Source organism: Phaenicophaeus curvirostris, chromosome 13, assembly GCF_032191515.1.
Source record: "Phaenicophaeus curvirostris isolate KB17595 chromosome 13, BPBGC_Pcur_1.0, whole genome shotgun sequence".
Lineage (NCBI taxonomy): Eukaryota > Metazoa > Chordata > Aves > Cuculiformes > Cuculidae > Phaenicophaeus > Phaenicophaeus curvirostris.
The window spans coordinates 13,641,624-13,664,949 of record NC_091404.1 but is presented as its reverse complement, the minus strand read 5'-3'; the positions used below and the strand labels follow the sequence as shown (position 1 = coordinate 13,664,949).

At 45.2% G+C, this 23,326-nt stretch overlaps 1 protein-coding gene across 6 annotated transcripts in view; it reads right to left on the bottom strand.

Annotated features, from left to right (window-relative positions):
- The window catches only part of DOCK11 (dedicator of cytokinesis 11), a 75,494-nt gene that overhangs the window by 42,546 nt on the left and 9,622 nt on the right, over positions 1–23,326 (bottom strand). For all 6 annotated transcript variants that reach the window (XM_069867622.1, XM_069867625.1, XM_069867624.1 and 3 more), the window contains exons 2-16: positions 15,453–15,569; positions 15,140–15,229; positions 14,351–14,433; positions 13,163–13,232; positions 11,197–11,292; positions 8,009–8,143; positions 6,631–6,808; positions 6,103–6,182; positions 5,476–5,559; positions 4,422–4,562; positions 3,517–3,726; positions 3,222–3,344; positions 2,165–2,247; positions 859–981; positions 605–681 (exon numbers count right to left, since the gene is read on the bottom strand). In XM_069867622.1, coding sequence (XP_069723723.1) covers positions 605–681; positions 859–981; positions 2,165–2,247; positions 3,222–3,344; positions 3,517–3,726; positions 4,422–4,562; positions 5,476–5,559; positions 6,103–6,182; positions 6,631–6,808; positions 8,009–8,143; positions 11,197–11,292; positions 13,163–13,232; positions 14,351–14,433; positions 15,140–15,229; positions 15,453–15,569 — 1,690 coding nt within the window. The remainder of the gene's footprint in view (positions 1–604; positions 682–858; positions 982–2,164; positions 2,248–3,221; positions 3,345–3,516; positions 3,727–4,421; positions 4,563–5,475; positions 5,560–6,102; positions 6,183–6,630; positions 6,809–8,008; positions 8,144–11,196; positions 11,293–13,162; positions 13,233–14,350; positions 14,434–15,139; positions 15,230–15,452; positions 15,570–23,326) is intronic.

Here is a 23,326-nt window from a genome sequence, read left to right as displayed (position 1 = left end):
GCACACCCCACAAACATGGGAAGAACAGCCCATGCGAAAGGAAATGCACGGGTCTGAAACTCTGCCATTGCTCTCAAGCATCCAGTTCACTTCAGAGGATTGTGAGTGTTGATGAGGCAGCACTTGGGCCACTCTTGCTGAAATAACTAAGGGAAAATTCTCCCCTTGATTATGCAACATCTGCAGAACCCAACTGCACTAGCAATACTGAGAAAAGATGGGTGCACAGGCATGGGTGCACCATGGAGTGACACTGGACGCATCACGAGTCCTTTCTTTAAATGCAAGTGAAGAATCACACTGATCATGTTCGTGAAGCCCCCTGGTGTTATGGATCAAAAATGTTATATGAGATTGGTGTAATAATCACAGCAAAAGTGGGCAGGTGGCTTCCTTTAGCCTTAGATGTGATGGCCCAATCTCAGCACTTGGACCACACCCCTCCAAAGAATCCACCAGAAAGACCTAGAAGTCAGGGGTTGTGTTGAATTACTCACTGCAGCCCCGAGATACTCTTGTTAATGAAACAGCAAAATTCCCCATAGCAGTGTTAACTCCTGAGGCTAGAGCCATCAGCATTTATTTTCAGATCCAAGATCCTTACTTGTGAAGTCTAGTGGGATGTCTTTGATGACGATATTTAACTGGGCTGGAATGACCTGTAGTTTTGTCTTCTCTGGTCTGCATTAAGGAGAAAGGAACAAGAGCGTGAACCTTGAAAACTCAGGTGCTGAATGCATAAGCAGAGCTTTTTGTTACTCTCTATTTTAGAAACTGTCAACTCGTGCTTAAGCATAACTGTTTAAAAATGTATATTAAAATGCCTGCTGAGCCTCTGCACCAGTCTCTTACACTTACTTCTTATACTCTGCTAAAAGCTTCAGCATATCTTCATTCGAGATTTTGCTGCTGTCTTGCTTGTACAGAGGCGAGAATTTTCCTTCAGCATCGAGAGTGCCCTGGGAATCTTTGAACACTGGTCTGCAGAAAAGAACAGATGCATTTCTTAAACGTTAGTAAATATGCAGACACTGAGGTCTTTGACAGGCTGAAGGGCAGTTTATCAGGTGAGAGGTTCACTAGCCTGTGACTGCTCTGAACACTGCCAGACCTCCCTCACCCTCTCACCCCCAGGTGGTGCTTAAACCCCACAAAGGCTATGATCAACTGTGTCACTGTCCCACAGAACACAGTGGGACATCACCCACTTCCCTTCTCTCCGGCAGGTGAGAAGTACACACCCAGCCCAGTTCCAAGCCTGGTCCACAATCAAAAACACCCTTCAATCCCTTCCCTCTAACACCAACTGGTAAAGTATCTTCCTAGTTAGAAATGGGTTCAGAGCAAGGAAAACCTTCTAGGAAAGGAGTACGCAAGGAAGACCAGTCTCAGAGCATATTTCAGCTTCCTCTTGTACCCAGAGCAGGAGACTAGAGTCTGCCCTGGATAAATCTTGGCATCTTTGCCCTTGAATAAAAAGGCTGTGAGTGCCTCTGTGCAGCAGGAACATTAAAGCATCCAAACTCCATGCAGGTCTCAACCCAGAAGGTACAAACCTGAAGCCCATCAAAGTCAATGTCCACACAGAGCCCACTTTTGGCTGAGACACCACTTGAAAGAGGGCTGAGGCACTGCACAGGCTTTGTGCTGGCTCCCAGCAGCAAGCTGCATCCCAGAAATACCGTAGTGAAGTCGAGCAATGTACTTAATCAGTCCCAGCAAAAGAACAGTGAGGGGATGGGGATCACTGTCTTCAGTCATTCCCAAGAACATTAATTAAAGCAGTGTCTAAGATGGGAGACAAATCCAGCTGACTCCCACTGCCAGGAGGGAATTTCTACACAGATTCCTGTGCAGAAGATAGCAGGAAGATTTGGTAGCAGGAGATTTGTCCTCAGGAATGTTCTGCCCCGACAGCAGTAGCTACAGGTCAGCAGAAAGGCTACTGTCTTCCCAGCAGTGTTTACATCTCAATATTTTGTTTCTAATTCTAGATAAAGCATTTCAAGCCAACCATTCCGTCTTGGGAATTGGAGCCAGATTCTGTCCTCAGCTGCAACTTCACTGACTTCAGTGATCTGGCCTTTTGCCCACTCGGTCGGATCATATCCCAGATAACTTGCAGCATCCCACCAGGGTCAAAGCACAGTCTGAGATGACTAACCTGGCGGCCCAGCCGAAGGGCATCCTGTACTGCCCCAGACGGCTGCACACCTGCTTGGCCACCTTATGGACCTTCTGAGCAGTCTGGAAAACACAAAAGAGGTTAGTGAGTGCTACGGCTTCCACACTGGCCTGGCAAAGAGGTATAGAGTGCTGCACTTTCTAGGGAGAAGAAATTCTTACTACTGCACAATGCACAGCTCCCCAGGCACATAGTACAACAGTCGCCAAAGCAGTTGACAGAGGTCCCTGTTACTTGATACCATGCACATTCATTACTTTAGCAAAGCAAACACGTTGTGGGCATGGCCGTATTAAAAATCCTCTTGATTCTGCATTACACTATCAGGGTATTAGTACTTTATTGTGCAAAGGGTATTAGTAGCTATTTTCCAACACTGCCCCTAATCAGCTCCCCCTGTACAGATTTACAGAGTGTGCCGAGGGAATGCAATCACACACCAGGTTTTCCATCCACTGATTCTCCAGGATCTACTTTTGACTGGCTGCAGCACTTGGCATGCAGACTCATGCCAGCAGGACCAATGACCACTCTTTGTGTAGGATCCTCCGTAAGATCATAGCACTCTGCATGGAGCAAGAGAGAGGCAGAGCAAGCAGTTTAAAGGGTGAAGCCCAGGTTTTGCTGCTACTAAAACATCATCGTACCCAGCTGGTGTGAGCTGGGACCAGTCCAAGACACTGCACACCAGTGCCTAGCAGTGCAGCTCTTTTCTCTAAGAATGAATCCTCCTACTTTTTTTGCTGCTAGACCGGGATCTGCCTGGCAGGAGTGTAATGGGGAAATTCTCCCTGCCCCAACTGCTTTCATCTTTCTAAAGAAATCCTCTGTCTCACTCCAGGGGAAGGAATCGATTCTCCCAGAACAGCCCAGCTGAAGCCAACCTGGGAAGAACGCAAGTAGCAGAACCGATGAACCAGTATGAGCCAGAAAGCAGATAAAGAGTAGCAGAAACAACCCATGTTTCAGACCACACTACTCTCTACAGCAGCAGACAGCATCACTGAGAAAATACTCTCAAGGCCCCATCCAATACCTTTCCCGGGTCCGAGTTTTTGATGTATGGCTCTGCACAGTGCGTAATGCTGCCCTGCAGCACCTTCTCCACACGAGCCACCAAGAAAATCTCCGCATGAGGGTCAGTCACAGAGAAAACGCCCTGCAATAGATAGACAGTAGACTGTCAGAGAGCAGGACACCCTGGCACTGATCATCTTGCTGTCCTCTTCCACAACCCACACAGCCCCAGCCCTAGGTACTGCTGCGAACGGGCTACTGAACAGCTACAGCCTCAACAGGGATACATAATGAGGAGAAAGTCAGGTTTTTACCCGTTTTATGTTGCGCAAGCAAGACTCAGGGACTCCATACACAAGGCTCTCGCCTGGTGAACGTCCCTTGGTGCCCTCCGCTCCAGATGCAGAGTTATCCAGCAGCATGTCACGGACAGATGGAGGGTTCAAGTCCACATGGAAATCAGCTGAAATCTTGCAATTATTTTTCAGGTCAAATAATGCCAAGCTTAGGAAAAAGGGCTCAACCTGGAAATTCGATTGAATATGTGTGTCAAAAAAAAAATACATGGTACAGGCTCAAGAGTATCAACATGTATTGTTTTCCCTGCTAGGTTGGCCTTCTGCATCTGTTTGTTCCTTTAGTTCTGGGAGGAAAGACTGGAGGAGCCTGGTCTGTTCAGCCTGGAAAAAAGGGGCTGAGGAGCTGCCTTCAGGCATCAGAAGCTCAGAAAATACAAGGAAAAGCTTTTTTAGCTAAGGCACAACTTTGGCACAATAACAAATGCACATAATAAAAGTGGCAATGAAGGCTGCGAGTCAGAAGGTTTCAGAACAGGGAAATCCCTTGCCATTAGGGGAAATGAAATAAAACACAGCAGTGAGTGGTTTGGAGATGGGCTTAATCATTTACCAACAGAACTTTCACAGGGACCCAGAACGTGGCAGAAACACGCTCCCCATTCCCTACGTCTCTGAACTGCTGGTTTCCCAGTAGTCCCAGTTCCTGGCAGGCTGAGGCACATCACAGACAGATGCCCTCACCAAATACATTTTTGGAACACCAAAATGCCAAGGCAGACAAATTCTGCAATGATCTGAGGCCGTTTTCCACTGGAGTTCATGGCAAAACGGGGTGTTTTTATCCACCCAGATGAATATGTCAAGGGTTTTTCTTCCCACTGATGAAAAAAGAAATCAGGACACCCCAGAGCTCCCCTTACGTTGGTGGGTCCTCCTTCAGATCTGTCATTGAGCTGAGCGAGAAGGTTGAGGGAGAAGTCCTGGCAGCACACCACAAAGCGCCTGCTGCACTTTTCCTCAAACGGCTTCACATCTGGCTCGATCCCCGAGAAGTCTAGCCTCTAGACAGCAAATAAACAAATCTGGGCTTATTAAAATGGAAAATAACCCCCCAAACAATGTGAAAGAATCACACTACAAAAAGTTGTTAAAGACAGCATTGACTATAAAGTGGTACAAAAGGTACGAGTCATTCCCAAGTGAGTGCCATTTCGTGATGTTCATGGGGATGTATCAATTTTTAGCAATCTTCTCTGTAGAGCACTGAAAACTAAACCTCAGTATGATTTCAGTTCCTTCCTGCCTTGCTGTAATGCTGGGGATCTTCCCAAACACCACTTACAGCTTGGGGAAGAAAGCGGAACATAAGCTGTCCTTACACTCAGAAAAGTATCTTCACTTTGAAGATCTGACTAGTTCAAGAGATGCTCCCTGTGCCTGAAACAGAGAGAAGGTAGCTGCCATAGGCATCATGAGCAACATCCTGAGGAGGAAGGCAACAACAAAGACAGTCTGTGGAGCCATCTGGGAAATCCAAACTGTCTTGATTATAATCAGCTCCTTCCTCACCCAGAACACCCATGCCTGGTCTGTGCTTCGACATTTGCGCTTCTCGGAGAACAGACCAGAATACCATCAGCCAGATAAAGATCCTCAGCCCCCATCACATCCATTGTATTGGACTCTGCAGACAGAGCTACCAAACACCCCTAAACACCAGCATATCTGTCAGCAACACTCTGGCACAGTCCTATTCAGTTTTCCCCCACAAATCTTGAACAAACCTGCATACCAAACTCAGGGCGCTGATATCTCACAGTCAAGTAATTTCAGCAAAATAGGCTGCAATTGTTAATCCAACTCTGGGAAACTCTTCCCAATGTTTCCCCTATTTTCTTTCAATGAGGAAAGTATGTTGCAAGGGAGCTCTTTCAAAGAGCAAAACCTTGCGTTCACAAACATGGGGATGGTTACCTGGACTTCTGGGTCAAAAGAGAAGAGGTTTTGCCTTCCATCATTTCTGCTCAGTTTGTTCAGCTGATCTGTTTCTCTTCCATACTAGGACAAAGGAAAGCATTGATATTAGTGCCTGGCTGTACAGAGACAAATATTCATTACTCGGAAAGAATGGAAACAAAACAAAATAAATATTTTTCAGGTTCTGTTTGTGATATGAGACAGTGCAACGTTTCTCAGCTGTAGCTGAGAAAACACAGTGCAGTGACAGTAAAGTGATGAGGCTTTGCCAAATGAGAAAGTAGACAGAAGCAGGCAACCACACTCTGGATCATACAGGAGGTGGCTGTCACCTATCTGCCCGTCTGCTCTCATGGCCAGGATGGTCACCCCTGCTGAGCACAAATGAGCAGTATCGACCGCAACAGCCCTTCACGCACTCTAAGTCTGGTTCTTCCTTAAGGACCCCACACTTAGAGGTGAGGAGCATGTGGCCTTAAACCACGGAGCTCTATCCGTGAGGCAGATGAGACCACAGAGATCCCACCAGCACTTGGTGCCTGTCCAGCTCCTGCAGGGCTGAAGACAGAAAGTGGAGACATAGTGGAGAGAATTAGCTATGGCCTTGGAGAGTAATCTCAGCACCTTCATCAGCTCTGGATGCATGCTCCTTTCCAGGCTCTCCAGGATGTTCTCTGCTTTTCCCTGCGTGCTTGATTCATCATCTGCTAGGACACAAAAAACAGATGTTCAAAACAACTGCAGGAGCACTGCTCCGCCAGAAAGCATCCTGCAGTACTTCCTCACAATAGCACAGAAACAGTTTACAAAGACTTTTCCATTCCACAGGAGTAAGATTTTTCCATCCATTACCAGTACCAGGGTGTACTATTACAGCTTGCTAGGTCTTTCCAAAGCAGATCTTCAGCTCAGAGCCAATTTTCCAGGAGCCTTGAAACTCTGCCATGGATTTCCCATCCAGAGGAAGGGTCATGTTTCCCTCCACTTTTATTCCACAGACTATTGTCTACATTATGTTAAGCCCTTTTGCATGACATTATGTCAGCCACAGTTCTTGCAATTAATCCAGAAAGAAAAGTATACACTTCTCCAGGCACAATACTTGCATCCCGCTGGAGAAGAGTGAAGGTAGGTATTTATTTATAAACTGACCTTGCACAGATTCCACACTATCTTTCTTCTCCTGCAACAAACTCTCAGTGTTGCTCTGAATGATCTTTCTCAGCGTTACCAGCCATTCTTCCATCTCCTGCTCAGTTTCTGCTGCGAGATAGTGGCTGTATTTGTCTATTGTTTTGAGTTCAAATGCATAACGGCGCATCTTAGGACACTGAACAGACAAATGAGAAAGAGAAATATTTGTATTATCTTTTCCTCAATGACTCAGCACAGTACCTGTCATAAGGCTCCTCTCTGTGAAAGAAGCCTGAACTGAAATCCCGTGAAATATGATGCAAGCACCCTTCTTGACACAGTGCCCTTCCTGCAATAATCACAACAGGCTCCTCGGCTGCGATCAGGCAGTGCACAGCTCCACGGCTGCCAGCTACCCTGAGTGGAGGAAAGCCAGACTGAACCACAGACACTGCACTGAGGAGCAGGCTCCTTCTTATGTTGTTAGATCTTTAATATTTACCCAGAGAAGCCAGAAACTGGATCTGTCTGACACAGTAAGCAATGTTGCGTTCCAGGACACTCAGAGGCACCTATCTTAAAAGTGGTTCAACGTAATTCTTCTGAGCTCTGCTGGCCTTCAAACAGCATTTTCCAACCAGAAGCTAAGGCAATTCTGGTGCAACTTAGGATGCACATCCTGTACATCACCGAGGTGTGTGCACTACTGCTTTTACTGTGTTCAGAAAGATAAATGGAAATGCACAGCTCTGACTCATCCATGCAGAAGCAAACTGCTGGAGTAATTTAAGCTGCCCGGTACCAGCTCCACCACGCTCTGCGCTTGAAGCTTCCGCAGAGACAACATCAACAGAAGGCGCAGCAGCACTCCACTGCTGCATGTTATTCCCAGCATAACAAAGTAAACCCAGGTTTAAGCCCTGGACAAATACCTAAAACCTTATGAGTCCCTTGCAGGTCATAAATCCCAAGTGGCCGCATGTTTGCATGAACCTACTAGGAAGTAACTTAAGAAACAAGAAGCTGATGTGAGCAGCAAACAGAGAAGGGAGGTGTCCAAGACTAAGTCACACCAATTACTAGCTTCACCTTTCAGGGTGTCTTGGAAGGCACCTAACCTATGATAACCAGGTAAAGGAGACAGAGAGAGCAGAGAGACAGCATAAGAGGTAGTGATGAAAAGCTTCCATTTTCCTCTGACAGTAGCTCCTCCACTTGTTGTTTTCCTGGCCAGAAGTACAGCACCCTTACGTAACCCCTTGCCTGCCTTTTAATCAGATGGGCTGACAGAGCAAACCAGCTCTGGGTTAGTTTGAAAATCTGTACCTCCACCCCTTGATGGCACAGACCTTGGAGGTGCTTTTCTGTCTTGCAGCCATGAAGAAAACACTCTTACCTGAACAACATCATTGCAAGCATCCAAGAAAATACAGCCTTTGGATTCTTTTGAAATTTTCTCATCTTTGTAGGAATTAAGAATATAGGAGCCATCTGTGAGTTGTGACAAGTAAAAATACCTCCTCTTGAATACCTGCAAAAGTACAAAGTCTTGCTCATGCAAATGTATCACAAACCCCACCCACGGCTTCAGTATTTGCCCTCCTGCTATTGAGAAGATATTGTTGATGACCCTAGAGTGTTGCAGATTCACCCCTTTGAGTACGACTTGGTTTTGTAAAGAGAGATTTCATCATATTCTTTAATTTTAATGTCCTTGTTGTTATTATAAATTCATCCATCTAAAGCAAAGCCCCAAGGCTTCCAGTTCGACTCTCATCTGGCTCCAGTTTAATTTATCTTTACAAAGTAATGCTGCCTGGTAAATTCAGAGCAGCACATTGCTTACAAATTCATCCCACCCTAGAGCAGGTATTTCCAGAGCCTTTTTGATAAAGATCTCAGTTAGAACTACAAAGGAATTCTCCGTAAGTCGTTGGAACAGACATGTGGAAATTCCTAGCACTCAAATGCAAGCCAAGGGACACTGTAATTCACTCAACTGCTTGTCTTTTTCTGTGTGTTTTCGTTACTGTTGTTGTTTTAATACAAACATATTTTCATGAACTAGCTTTGGCTTAGTGTTCAATTCTCACCTCAAACAGCACTAAGTTTGGGAGAAGTGTTCCTATGTTTGAGCTACTGATATTTATGAAAAAAGTTCTCCAGTATCTCAGACCACTCTCCTTTGTGCTTGTTAGCCAAAAGGCACCGGACTACACTTCAGGAGAACATTTTGGCAACAGTTACAGTAGAACCACATGCTGTCAGGTCTGTAAGGACCAGGGTGCAATTCACAGTTGCTGGATATCTGTACTAGAAGAATCACGGAGGAAGCTAGGGGAAGCAGTACTCTATTTCCACTGTTCTGCATATCTGGATAATCTCTGAATAAACACAGTATTTTTCATCCCAGATGGGAGACTAGTAGTAATTTCCTGCTCTCATCATTACTGACACTAGCATAAGTTTAATAAAACCACCCGCTTGTACAGAACTGGAAAGGAGCATTGCACTCTGAACAGTAACCTAAGACCTCTGAAAGATAACCTCTGGTATCACTTAGATGACTAGTTAGTCATAGAGATGCTCCAAAGTTGTTGAGATTTAAGATTTAGAAGATTTACCTAAACCTCTAGTTCAACAAAGTACAAAAATACATGGAAGGCTAAGTATGCTAAGCATTAAGCTAGCTTAAACACTGATCTAGTGCTTCAATGAATTAATCTTAGAAACTCTGGCAGGGGATTCTACAGAAACCCATGACAGATCTCTCTCTATATATTACAGGGTTCATATCCCTCATCGGTATGGGATTTCACGCTAAACCACTTGCATCTTCTGTATTCTGTTCAAAAGGAAATGTAAAAGCAAGCAGCAAATGCTGTTCCTCTGATCTCACCCCCTTGTAAGCACTGCTGCCAGAAATAATTGTCAGAAGGCTATGATCATTTGAAATGAATACTATAAACCTAGGAACAGACAGAACATCCCCTCTGATTGGGCTACAGATGCTATTGGCAATCATTGCAACTGCCCTGTGACAGCTAGAGAAGTGGAGAAGTCCATTTGGGCAGAGTTGAAAGAAAGAAAGAAAGAGAGAAAACCCTGGCACCATGGCTGTTGTGCAGTACACCAATACACTGCAAAACAGACAGCAAGAGAGCCAGGCTAGACTAGGGAAGCTCTCTGCAATGGAAAGGTTACTCTAAAGTAAAGATTGGCAGCTGTAGCCTGATTACAGTTTGCTCATGGCCTGGCTCTCCACAAAATACGTGCTTTGAACGTGCTTAGTAACACTGCGAGGTACCAACAGCTCAGCACAGGAAAGAAAGAACTAGCACTCAAAAGATGGATGTGTGCTTCCATGATAACACGGCAGCGGCTCAAAGTGGTGATAAGGCTGAAGATGTTCAAAGCTCTCAGATTTCTTGCACATACCTGAAGAGGTGTTTTGTAAGACATAGAAGTGACCAAGATGAACTCAGAAAATGGCTACTGATCTTCGGTATTTTGATTTCTGAGTTTCACAAGAGACTCTGTGGATCTTATTAATCAAAACAGCATAATTCATGTAACATCTCCGAAAGGTGGGTCTGAGGTATCAGGCACTGAGGCCAACAATATCACAAGAGGCTCTGTCAAGAATGGAGCCAACTAACTGCTTTAAGCATGTATGACACCTCCTCCAGAAGTTACAGGAGTAGAAATTGTTTCAATCTTGCTGCTTGGAAAAGCAGAGGATCAGAAAACCCTGTTCTGCCTATCACCTTCAAGCTCAAGAGGAGTCATTTTAAAATTCAAACTAATATTTGCTCTATGAAATGTCCTGTTCCACATCTCATGAATGCACAAATCATTGAATCGAGCCTCAGGACAACCGAGCTTTTTGAGATCTACCAATATCTTTAAAAAGCAGCAAGCCTCACTGCAGACATCCTTCAGCTGCACTGTTCAGTATAACTCCCTAACATTCTCTCCAGGCTGGAACAAGGAGGAACAACAGATGGGCTCATTGACACAGCAAAAAACTGTGGTGCAAGTATTAAAAAACTCCCATGCAAAATGTAAGTAACATCATGCTGCATAACGTACAGTGGAGAACAGGAGATAACGCAGTTGTTGCTTCTAGGTCAGTAATGCTCTGTCTCCTCAGTGATATCATCCCCGATTTTAAAGCAAAGACTTGTCATTTCAATTTAAAGCTGGCCTCCACACATATTTCCTACTAGCAAGGAAGCCACCAATTCAGAAAGTCTTTCTTTGCAGGGAAGCTGTTTGAGTTATTTTAATTGCCTTCCTCTTCTGGGCCTCAGCTGCTCATTCAGAAAGCAATCTTTGTTTACTAGAACATACTTCTCCTTTTTGTTCAGCTTACCTGACAAGATTTGAAGTTGGTTTCGTACTCTGGGGAGGAAAGGGTCCAAAGCTCTTACCAGACTGGGTTTTCCAGTCCAACTTTACAAGAGGGACAGATACCCATCCAAACCTAAACCCATCCACTGCACTCCTGCTAGCTTCAGAGGTATGGTCTGAACATAACCTCATGTCTCATTCATAATTAACATAATGTTGGATCAAACTCACCTTCATGGTAACAGTGATTGTGCTATTTACATTTGCTTTGTGCAGCCAGCCTTGTTTTATCACACCACCCTTCTGGGAGCACAGGGATGAGGAATCCTGCAAGAGTGCAAAAGATCAGAAAAAGGAGATCAGGTGAACTGCCTCCCATGCAGAATTCCCCTTGGACACAAGGAATATATCCACCCCAGAAAGCAATAGAGTTTTAACTACAGCGATACAGTAAACATGTAGAATGTATATGTAACACATTCAGCTACACATATAGTGTTATCACAAAAAAAATCAGGGTTATGTCCTTCCAAAAAAAAAAGGCAAAACAAGCTAGTTTGTGTTATCTTTAACCAAGAAAGATTATATCTATGCTGATAGAGCTGATTTGGCAATGAGGAAGTGCATGTTGGATCTTAGGCAGTATTTCAAAAACTTGGGGAAGAAGGAAATTATCAAAATGGTCTGTTTCGAAATGCAGAACTCCAGACTTATTTTGTCATTTCCTTTTGTATAAATCTATTCTCCATTTTAAATTTAGGCAAAACCCATCAAACCCCAATAGCTGAAACCTAACTGGTTTCACATTTATCAAAACAAAGTCTCAAGTGACATATGAACTCGGATTTCCATCTTTGTTCTTGTCCCATAGTCCCAGAAGGGAGAACAACCCTCCATACCTAACTGCAACCTCCACTGCTGAGGAAGGAAAATAAGATCCCAGACTGGTGAAAAAAACTCACCCTGGGACTTCCAGTGACTCAGCAGCAGAGGTGGACTTGGAATGTCTCCCAACAAGCTATGAAAGAACTGGTTTATATCACCTTCTGCATCCCAAATGGCAAGTTTTCACTCTTTTCTTGTCAAACTTCCAATGACAAAGTAGATTTTCTAATGCTTTATTTCCCTGGGTAAAACAACCCATGATTTCTCCTCTATAATGATTCACCTTTTTTTCATCAAGAGATTTCTTATATTTGAATTTCCATTACGTATTTCTAACGTAAATGCTCCAGCAGGAAACCATAACAGAATCTTTTAGCTGTGGATATGCCAAAAGAGAGAGATGCCAAAATACCTGACAAAGCACCAGCAATACACTTCAACAACCAACATCAGTAACTTCACTTGTCTCCATGAAATTTTAACTGGATGTTTTTGTCTTTTTGCTTTTTTTCAGAGGCATGCTGACAACACACTGCACAGCTCTGTCTCCAGCCCAGATTATATACTATTATTAAAGAGGTAACAGCTCAAGTTAAGACTGTAATGCAAACCAACAACACAGCCAAAAAAAATAAAGGCCAAACTTGAAGATACATTTCCATTTAGGAGAAAGCTATCCCAAGTCCAGACCTGAGGGGTGTGCTGGGACATGCAAAGCAATTGTGAAAAACATGCATGAAACAGGTCCTTCTTATCTTCACCTCTACAAGAAAGAAACTTCCATTTTCCTCTAAGTTCCTTAGCAGCAGCATCTTGGTGCCGTGTGGATTTTAAACGGCTGGGCTAAACTCTTCCCACGGTAAACTAAACTGGGTAGAAGTGACTGATGAAGAACTGCAGGTTATGTGGCAGAGTACAGAATGTTTTAAGAGGAGAACCTTGACATCACAAGCTAAAAACCAAATTGCCCACTTTTAATTCTCGACATGAAGAATTTTACTTAGTAACTGTTTGGCTTCCTTTTTTTTCTCTTCTGCTGCTGCAGCATTTCAAGTGAAGAAGACATGAAAAATGTTAGGGCTAATCTTTCAGATAATTTAGGAGACCCGTAGCTCCAAAAGATTATCTTGTCATACTTTGAAATAAATCACTGTCTTGTTCCCAACTTTTGATCCTATCTTCACAGTATGAAGCATCCTACTAGAAAATCATCCTCGGGAACCAAACTCTGACTTTCCCTTGTGTGTTCTAGTTTTTAACAGATCTTAGAGCAGAAAATGTTAACCACCCTCCCCCCCAAACAACTCCTTACCTCATCCTTTTCAAAGTCTTCATCAATTTCAAACACATGGCTTGGAATCTTGTCTGGCCTAAAAGTTTTGCTGGAATCATAAAACATTTTGATTTTTAATGAATGGGAAACAAGGGGCTTCCAAGCCAGCAAGTGGATGCTGGACCCAGACCCAATAGCTAAACTGCAGACTAGAGAGCACAGCAGAACTGCCCTCCTGCAGAAGACAGATTTCTAGAGAATTACAGCTTTCTCCAGCTGAAGGAGGCTATCTTCTGAGTGCATTTCACGGAAATTAAGCAAAAGCGGTATGTAATTAGCTTTCTCCCTGTTAGCTGTCTGATTTTGCAGTGCTTTTGCTGACTTGCATTTATGCAACACAGAGATGCAGCGGGCCAGTCTATCTCCCATCTTGCTAGATGCAAGATTATTCAGAAATTTTAATACGATTTGATCAACAGTGTTGCCCCATTGCAGCTTCACTTCCCCGTGAGATCTTCAGAACAGACCCACTTCAGTTAATTGACAAGAAAAAGCATCTGACAAGCTGCCAGCAAACAAGCAACCTGCACTGTGGTCCAGACATGCACAGACCATGGGGAGCAAGAGTAGAGTAGGTGCCACCACTGAGAAAACAACAATCCAGCAGAAACTGGAGACGTGTACACCTATCTTAAAAACCTGATTAGCTTTGGGGCAGGAATCACTGGCACAGCCTGGCATTTCAGAGCACGTAACTCGCCAGCACTGCCAGCTGATACTACACTACTAGAATGAAGTTGTAAAACAACATCTCAGTCACAGGGGGTGCAAAGAGGATCTGCTCAGCAGGGAACACTGTGTCTAGCACACAGAGAATATTGGTCCAGGAGGACAACAAGGCTCCTGATTTGGGATAAGCAGACACCATCAACGCTATCTTGCCACGTGCCTAGACTGTGGTTCGTCCTCATCCTAGATGGAAGGGGCTGTTTGCTCATAGGCAGATGGGATGTGAAGTAATGACCCATGCTGGCAATATTGTCAGCATGTCCCTGACACAGCTGAGTGACCATGGTGTGATAACCGAATCTCTGGCTCTGTAACCTTCAGAATGATTTACCACTGTCAGACAAGCATCAGGAATAAGGGCAGACTGTTTTTCCTAAGCCTAATCAAACCCCAGTTCTGTAACCATGCATTAGTATTCCAAGCGAGAGCGACACTTACCATGGCAACATCCGAAAGTCTCCTGAGTATTCCTCATACTTGTAGTTTACCACGTGCCAGTCTGAACTGTAGGTTTTAATGCACTGAAAGGAAAACAATACAGCTCTCTGAAAGCTACACCAAGCAAAGCAAAACCATGCACAAGTCTGAAACGTTACAGACTGCTGGGTGAGGTAACCACAAGCTGCTTCACTTGTTTTGCATGGCAATATGGAATTTTATACAGAACCTTTTCAGTACAGAGACAAAATTGCACAGCATCTGGCCTGCCACAAAGCTACTGATTTTCCTTTGACATTGTTCCAAGGCTTTAAAAAAGGAGCAGTGATTTGGCAGGGAGCTGTTTGCCAGAAAGCACCGATTTTCTGCCCTTGGAAATGTAGTGCCTCTGACTTGACATTGACCACTGCTTGGCATTTAGATCCACTGCACTTGGAGGGAAAGGTCCTAGAGAGGAGCACCTTACAGGATAAACCTGTGGCTCTCAGGATGCTCCAGGTAGGCTGTGTAGTTCATTCTCTGCCCTGCTGCATGCCTGCACCCTGCAGCTCAGCCAGATGGTGCAAAGCCACACACCTCATCTGCTGTGTACAAAACTCACTGGAAAGAAACACCACAGAAGAGGCACACGCAAGAACTCTCTCATGCAGCCAGCCTGCCAGTGACCGATGCTTCCCACATCGGAAAAACTAAGTGATCTGCAGCCTCGCAAAACAGGAACTACAGCAGAGCATCTTGCCTAAGGGAGAAAGCACTGAAGGCAGGCGTTTTGTGGACTTTTGCCCCTACCTCTTTGACAAAGAGACTCTGAGCTTTCTTTAGAGCATCTTCTGGCACTGTAGACTGGACAGTCCTTCTCTGACGACTGATCACTGAGATCTGCAGGGGAAAGGAGAACAAGATTTCAGTGCAAACCGGGTCTTCAGGGCTCGATACTTGCTTTAAATAAATGTGGTGGGTCCAAATCACCAGTGATTCATTTGGGATTTATGTGTCAAATGCAGTCAAAATTAACACATGGTTAACAGTGGAAATTTTCCAAGGTAAGCAGGACTGGAGACGAGAGAGCCACAAACAGGAGAGACAGACAGTGCAAACTCACAGATACATCTTCAATTGGAAACAGCAGCAGATCCCGGAGGGGATCACTGTAGATCTGAACTTTGCGCTGAAGGAGCACGTTCTCATAGTCCAAGGGTTCAACCACTTTGGTCTTTTCCTGCAGAAAAAGCAGAAGATGAAAAAATGTATGTAATATACGTAATATATAAAATAACCAGTAACCCACATCTTGTGTATGATTTAGCCTGACAATTTCAAACTGTGTTACCAATGGACTGCTTATTAATTCAGCAATCTGACACTGATGTGAAGCAGTTAATTACTGATGTACATATTTTGCCAAGAGGGAAATAAGGGGTTAAGTTATTTGTGCCTGATAATAAGCTATGGGCAGAAACAACGCGCGGCTGTGCTGCTCTCATCCAAGCACAGTCTCTAATTTCTTAATGGAGCAAGAAATCCTCCTGGACAGGCCACAGCTTTAACAGCTGCAAGCTTCAAAGTCTTTATGCATGAGGAGCTCATCCGTACAGCTGAGAAGAAATACACTGGCTCCACTCAGCTCAAAGCCGGTTTTGCTAGAGGAGCTGATGGGAGTCATGCTCTCTCTGGAAACACACTGCTGCGAGTGAGAGCAAGCCGGCTGCATCACCCTCCAGAGCAGGAATCTCACCACACAGAAGGAAGAGCGGCATCCCTCTGGAAGGGTAGGAAAGCCTTCTCCATAAATCACACTGAAGGCTGGAAAAATCCAGGGCCCGGTTTTGCTCTGACTTACATTTCTGGGAAGGAAGATGAACTCTTCCAAAATCTCTGGAGTCACAAGCAAAAACTATTAGGAGAATGTCATTATGTTGTTGGCTATTGCAGTACTTCTGTCTGTGTTTTAAGTCCATGACTGTACATGAATGGCCGTAATAAAATGGGAATGCAAATTCAGATACATCAAATTTGCCTTGTTTTGAATCTTGAGCAAAAGGCTGGTGATGCTTGGCTGTGTTTATGAATCTTTCCAGCAGCCACGTGATGCCAGGATGGCATGATCCTCTGGATGCTGTGTTTGGTCTCTCCACCCTCTGAAGAGGAACACGCTTCCCCACCACAGCAAACTTTACCACTCAGCTGATTGGTTTAGCTGGGATGAACTGTTCATGTTTTAATTCCCTAAATTAAAAATAAGACATGTACAAGGTCTCTTGCTGAAGACAGCAAAATCTGCAGCCTGAGAAAAGGAGGATGAAAAGATTGACACCATGTAAGTCCACTGGGTAATCAACCACAGCACCAAGTATCCAAACAGCTCAATATTGCATGTGATAGGTGAGATTAGCCAAGAAATCAACATTAGCCTTCCAAAAATAATCATAATCAAAGGGTTTCTGTCCTGCACCTTTGGCTCCTGAGTCTCTGGGATGCATTAAGTAATGTCTTCAAGTCCTTCGCAGCAAATGCGAACCAGGGTTTTGCTTTAAAGGCAACTGACAATCTCCTGCATTGAAGTGGAGCTGGTGCTGGGACTTCAGGGAGGCAGTTGTCAAGCGAGGGGGTAACGGAGCCAGGCGGGAGCTATTTGGTGATGGTCATGTTTTAATCTTGCTTTAATATTTTTCTAAAAAGCTTCAGAAAATCTTTGTATGGTGATACCTTCTCGTACACCAGCACCTTTAAAAATTCAAGGAACTGTTGAAAAAAATTTCTTCCCAGTTTTGCTATACTCTGGTACAGAAAGAGAATAAAAACCAAGGTCTGCAGCGGACATGGATGGTCCACTGAGCTGGAACAGCGAAGGCAGCTGTCTCTCTTAGGCTGCCTGTGGCTTCTCTCAGCCAAAGGACCAGCCCCACCGAGCAGAGGCCAATCCTCTGTCCTAGGTGCATGACTGGTGAGTTTTTAGTACATCCCAAAAGCAAATTGAGATGAAAACTTTTCCCCACAGCACTTTAGAAATGCAGGTACACTTCACACCATGTTTCCCAGGGCTACACCCCAGTAGCACAAAGGCGTCCTGGCACCTCTTCGATGGAGGATGGCACAGAACCTGTGTGCAATTAAGGCCCATTTTATTAAAGTAAGCGATGCCTGAGTCCTATACAAGCTTCTGGGTAGAGTTATTTCTGCACAGCCTTTTGCTTAGCATCCGCTCTGCCATGGTGTCCACCAAGAGCCTCTTACTCTTGGCCAGGGAAGACACACCGCCTGTTCCAGACAGTTCTGCATTCAAAAGGCCTCTTCCATGCTGCAGGAATCCAGCATGGATTAGCTCAGATATCTGAAACAGTCCCCTCTTAATCGCTCTCTGGAAATTTAGCTTTACTGCTTGCACAATCCTGAAAGAAACCTTGCAAGCCTTGGTGCCGCGTTAGCACCAGCAGAAGCGCTGCAGCCATTGCAGGAGAAACCCACAAGAAGACCAGAGGGAAAGAGAACAGTGGCTCATCAGAGAGCCCACATCAGGTGCCAGGGGTTGGGTGGTGCTGCCTGGCTCCTCGGCCACGGGGAATGTGGAGCATGGGATGGCAAATGCTTCCAGCCCTCGTGCACGTCGAGTGCTCCTGCCTCCAGGACCTGAGCTACGTGGGAATCTCACAAAAGAGAAAGAGATCATCTGAAAAATAAGTGTCCCAAAAACCCAGCATGGAGATGGAGAATAGGAACACATTTTCTCTCAGTCGCATGCTCTTTAAATGCTTAATTGAATTTGGTTAATCATCTGAAACACTGTTTTTATTTCAGGATAACACTATGAGTTTCTGAAAATTTGCCAAGCCCTGTCAAAATTAATGTGAATTAACATGACATTCATGAGCTGTTCTCCCATTTGCAGGTCTGGGGCCAGGCTGGCATCCCCAAAGTTTGGCTATACCATGAAACCAGGCAGGACCTTACAGACCAGACACAAGCCTCTCTGCTGACCTGTCTCATTTACTCTTCTTGCTGCTAATCACTGCAGCAATCCCAGCAAAATTCAGCAGCATAAGCTGGTTAAAGAAGTGCCGTGAGCCCAAGCGCTTGCTTATACCAGCTCCCTGTCTCACCTCACCCGTCAGGAGCTGTAAAGGTAAATTAGATTCCCTCTAAGAGCCTTTCACATCACTTTGGCATTAAATAGTGGCTTTGGGTACAGAGAACTTGGGCCTTACAACTACACAGTTATTTTAGTCCTTTTTTATTTTGCAACGTGGTCCTGAAACTAGGACTCTGTTGCTAAAGCTGTTCTTTTAAAGAGTTGGGGAGTTTGTAACATTTCTTCTCTATCTCTGACACCTTTGATGATGAGCAAGACAAAGTCCTGGCAGTGACCCTCATGGGATTTGATGACGTTTAAAGGGTTAGGACTGAAAGGCTTCCACATCCTCACAGGAGAGGCTTCAAAACCTGTACAGCATTGCCCACCATAGATATGAAAAAGCTCCTTAAAATAACTCATTACAGCCCACGCCCCTGCAAACAGACCTGTGGAGTAAGGAGGGAATCATCACAAATATTTTTCTCTCTTTGGTCCACCCTACTGCCCGGTGTCCCAAAGAGGTTGGAGATAAAAGCTTTAAGCCCTGAAAATCAGATTTCAATCTCCATTTTTCTCAGGAGCTTGGTTAGAGCACACACCTCTCAGCATCCAGGGCTCAGCCTCGCACTGCCCAGTGCTGTCACAACAGCAGATGGCATCCACCGAAGTCATTATGAAAGCAGAGGGAAAACTATTACACTAAAGCAATTAGAGTCTAAGAAACCACAAATTCCTCCACAGGGAAAGCCAATATCCAACTACACAGAAATGCTGCCGGCAACAAAATCAATCTATCGCTGCAGGATAAAAATCAAAACCTCATCGGAAAGATCTCATAGTGGAAAAATATACGGAAACTTCATTCAAACCAAAAGATAACAGGAAAGCAGCATACGCTCCCACTCAGCCCTCTCAAAAAACCCACTGGTTCAGGCCCTGCACACCAGCCTGTTCCCAAAAACACACGTTGTACTCTCTGTCCCTCTGCTTCTGCCCCGACTGCAGGGCACACGGAGCGTGAGGACGAGTGTCGTCAGCCGTGCCCAAGCCCCCAGCAGGCTGGGTCACAAGGCTCCACTTGGACAATGGCACAGGCGAAACAACAGCCTATCTATTAGAGTGTTCTCTCTCCACCAGCAAGCAAGTTGGCTGGCATTTTAACAGGAAATTCAATGAAATTAATTCTACAGAAACATGCCCACAAACACCCACGCGAGGCTCTGCTTTCGGCCAGTTGCAAGCACAGAGAGCCTGGCACAAGGAAAACCCAAGTAAAGGTCCTCATCCTGCTTGTCCCGTTGTCCTCTGCCAGCGCGAGCACAAGCCCACATGGGACAGAAACCACTAGAGAGGTTGAATGAATTGTTTTTGCATGGGATTTATCCACTGACCAAGATGGTGGGGGGTGGGAAGAATCTTTAGAAGTCAGATTAAATCATCTCCTTTCTGTATCCATCTGCAAAGCCTAAAAAATTCCTTGTATCTGCTTTATAAACAAGAGTTTACAATTACAGCTGGAGATACTCATGTAGAGGAAAGACCATTTCTATTTTAAACTTTTATTGCCTGAAAAACAGAGCCACCTGTCTTCTAATGCTCTTGTATACCATACAAACGTGCCAATGTTTTTATTGGAAATATATGATGAAATTTTTTCCAAGATCCTTTTCTCACAGAATTAAAACAGGTATAATCCAAATGATGTGAATGTTCAAAAACTGAAGGAAAAATATTTCATTTGAGGATTTTTTTTAAAAGAGCAGCCAATGGAAAAAAAAAAAAAGCAAGCTTTTGTATTTTCAGTCCTTGCATGCTGGCTCTCACTTATAACAAAAAATATCCAGAGAATAAAATAATTTGAAGGCAAATGTGTCTGGCTTGGCTCCACTTTAAGCAATGTGCTTGGCCCTTTGCGTGAGCCCCCGTGGCATTTCCCACTGCACGGCGGAAGCCAAACCCAGAGAAAGCCCCAGCTTGTGCAGAGCCACAAAATGCTCAGCTTTCGCTTCTCACAGCACTAACAGCGAGCACACCCCCACTCCACGCTGCTCCATCTCTGCCCTGTGCAGCCGCCCTCCAACGCTTCCTCCGCGCCTTCCACTGAAAATCTTGTGGGTTTGGGAGCACCCGGGACATGGTGTTTTCTCACTTCCTCAGAAACGAAGCTCAACCCCGTACGTGCATCCACGCTTTCAAAGTAGAGAGACATTGGTGCTGAGGGGCATGGTTTAGTGATTGATAGGAATGGTTGGACTCGATGATCCAGTGGGTCCTTTCCAACCTGGTGATTCTATGATTCTATGTGAATATTAAAAGCAACGGTTCTTTAAAGCACCTGAAGAAAGATGAGGAAACAGCAGGGACCACACGAACATTTGGACATGTTGCCTCAGACCGAACAACTCACTGTTCCCCAAAATTTAGCAAACATTTTACTGCCTATTTACTGCCTCACCTGTTGCAACCTTGTAATGAATTTACATGGAAAGCCTGGCAAAGCTCAAATTAAAAAAACAAACTCCCAAAGGACCACGTAGGTGAAACACACTGAAAACAGGAGGCAAATTGAATCTGCGGAATTGATTAAAAGCTAAAGGATAGGAAAAAAAAGGAGGTGCACAACTATCCTTTGACATACTAGTAACAGCAGCAGCTCACCGAGACTGCCAGCAGCCCAGGGCAAGAAGGGACAGATGACGTCCTACTGCAACACGTAATCTGGAAATGCTAAGGAACCTCACAGACAGCAAAGTGAACTCCCCATTTTTAGTTTTGCTTGTGAGAGCTGACAGCACGTGGGAGAATTTAAATGGAACTCGGAAAACTCACTCGGCAAACCATATAGGCATATAAAACTGAGGAATTTCTACCCACAGAAAAGGTTTTCCAAAGCCAGGGATTCAAAGATCTCAGGTCAGGGTTCTCTCAAATTGTGCTGTCGTTAAGAGTTGTTTGCTTTTTTTTTTTCTTTGTAAAATAACACATTTATGACTTCACTATTTCTGCCCCCAGTTCCTGCACTGCCATCTGATCTCATTTACATGTTCTAGCTCAAGTTTGCAGGAAGGTCACAGAGCTTCATTTTAAAACGCTGAGATTCACACATCCCAGGAACCCGAGCATCAGAAAGCACAATGAAAAGTGGGAAGCCCTGAGCCTGGTTGCCCAGCCCCTGGAACTGCCATAACCCTGCGCAAAGACAGAAATAAATCTCTGCCGCTAAGACTTCGCATTCAAAGGCACAGGAGAGAAGGCAGAGGTGGAAACAGAAACGGGGGAGGAAAGGCAAGCAGGGAGACAGTGTGAGTCAGCACACATGGCAGCAGTCACAGCACGACACAGCGGTGCCGCTGCCAAGCGCTCTGTGGATTTCTCAGCAAAGCCACATTTTGAGAGGAAATCAGGAAAGGCGATGAAGCAGCTGCCATCAAGTGATGGGGAGCTCGTGCCCATGAGCCTGCTGCAATCCCAGCACTCGGCTGGATGCACTAGTAGGGAGCTGGACAGGAATCCTGGCTGTGCTGAAGGCACAAAAATGCTGAGCATGAGGCCACTGGGGAAATGGCTGCAACCTGGGACAAGCAAGAAAGACAGGTTGTGGGATGGACATACAAACCCTTCAAGCATTTTGTGAAGTGTTAAAGGAGGAAAAGCTCCCGAGGAAGAGGAGCAAGGGAAGCAGGGAGAGGGAAGCGTGCCAGGAGCTGGTCCAAGGTGGGATGGGGGTTTTATTCACCTGGGGATGGGGCCATGCTGGAAGCAGGTAAGTGTAGAGACAATGTCATGGGAAGTAGGGCTTGTGGAAAGGCTGGGGGTGTGTGGCTGTAAGAGGCAGGAGATGGGAACAGGGAGGCTGAGAAGTGATGGCAGAGTGTATGTGTGCTGCTTACCGGAGAGAAAAGCCCCATGGGCAACCAGGAAGGGACAAAGGATGAGGTGAGGCAAAGGGGCACGACAGGGAAAGATCCAGTGCCAAGACAGCTCAGAGCAATGCTCTGCACAGCCCTCCTGTGGGCAGTGAGCTAGAACGTCCAAAATAGCACCATTCCTGACTGTTTCAACGTGCCTGGCCAACGGGCACTGCCTGCTTCAGGACAGCCCATCCGGCATCCCACTCCCTGCTAACACAAATCCTGCATCCCAGAACAAAGCTAGCAGCCCGGCTTTGCATGGACGCTCACAGCACACAGATGCATGTGGATGCTCTGTCGCCCAGAGCAGAAAGAGGAAAGCAGGACACAGTCCTCTGAGGGCTCTCCTCTCTCAGCAGCAGACAGATCCTCCCTCATGCAGCTTGGGCTCCCCAAGAAGCAGTTAGGCAATGCCTTCAACAGGGCACCCCAGTGTCTCCTTTTTCCCCTGCAGTGCAATTCCCTAGTGACAAAACAAGTGTTTGCAGTTGTCACAGTTGTCTCCGAGAGCACCACAGCATCGGTGCGAGACACCAGCTTGGAGAAGGCTTGTAAACAGTGAAAAAGTTGATGTCAATGTAGACATACAAACATTTACCTGTCATTACTGCTTAGGCCTGGCAAATAAAACTAAGTCGGGTCTTGAAACATTTTCAAACTGGCTTAGAAACTGCAGGAAGTGTGGATAATCAGTGTATGGCTCTTCATTTGCCTTCCACTCATTTAGGAGAAGTGGACTCATACTTCAGAGCCTTTAGCAGATCACATTTTGAAATGAGGACCAGTCATGCTGTTTTTTCCTGAAAGCTTGAGATTCTTGCATAATCACTTAAGCAAAGGAAATGGTCGTTAGAAAGAAGCTGTGCTGCAATGAAGTAGTAGGACTTCACAGCCAACATGTGAGCAGCACAGGCTGCAAGGCGATGCTGCTGTTCCAGCCCACGTGCACTGCCCCTTCACATGTCACCTCTGAACAAGGTGCCCTGAACAAGTGCA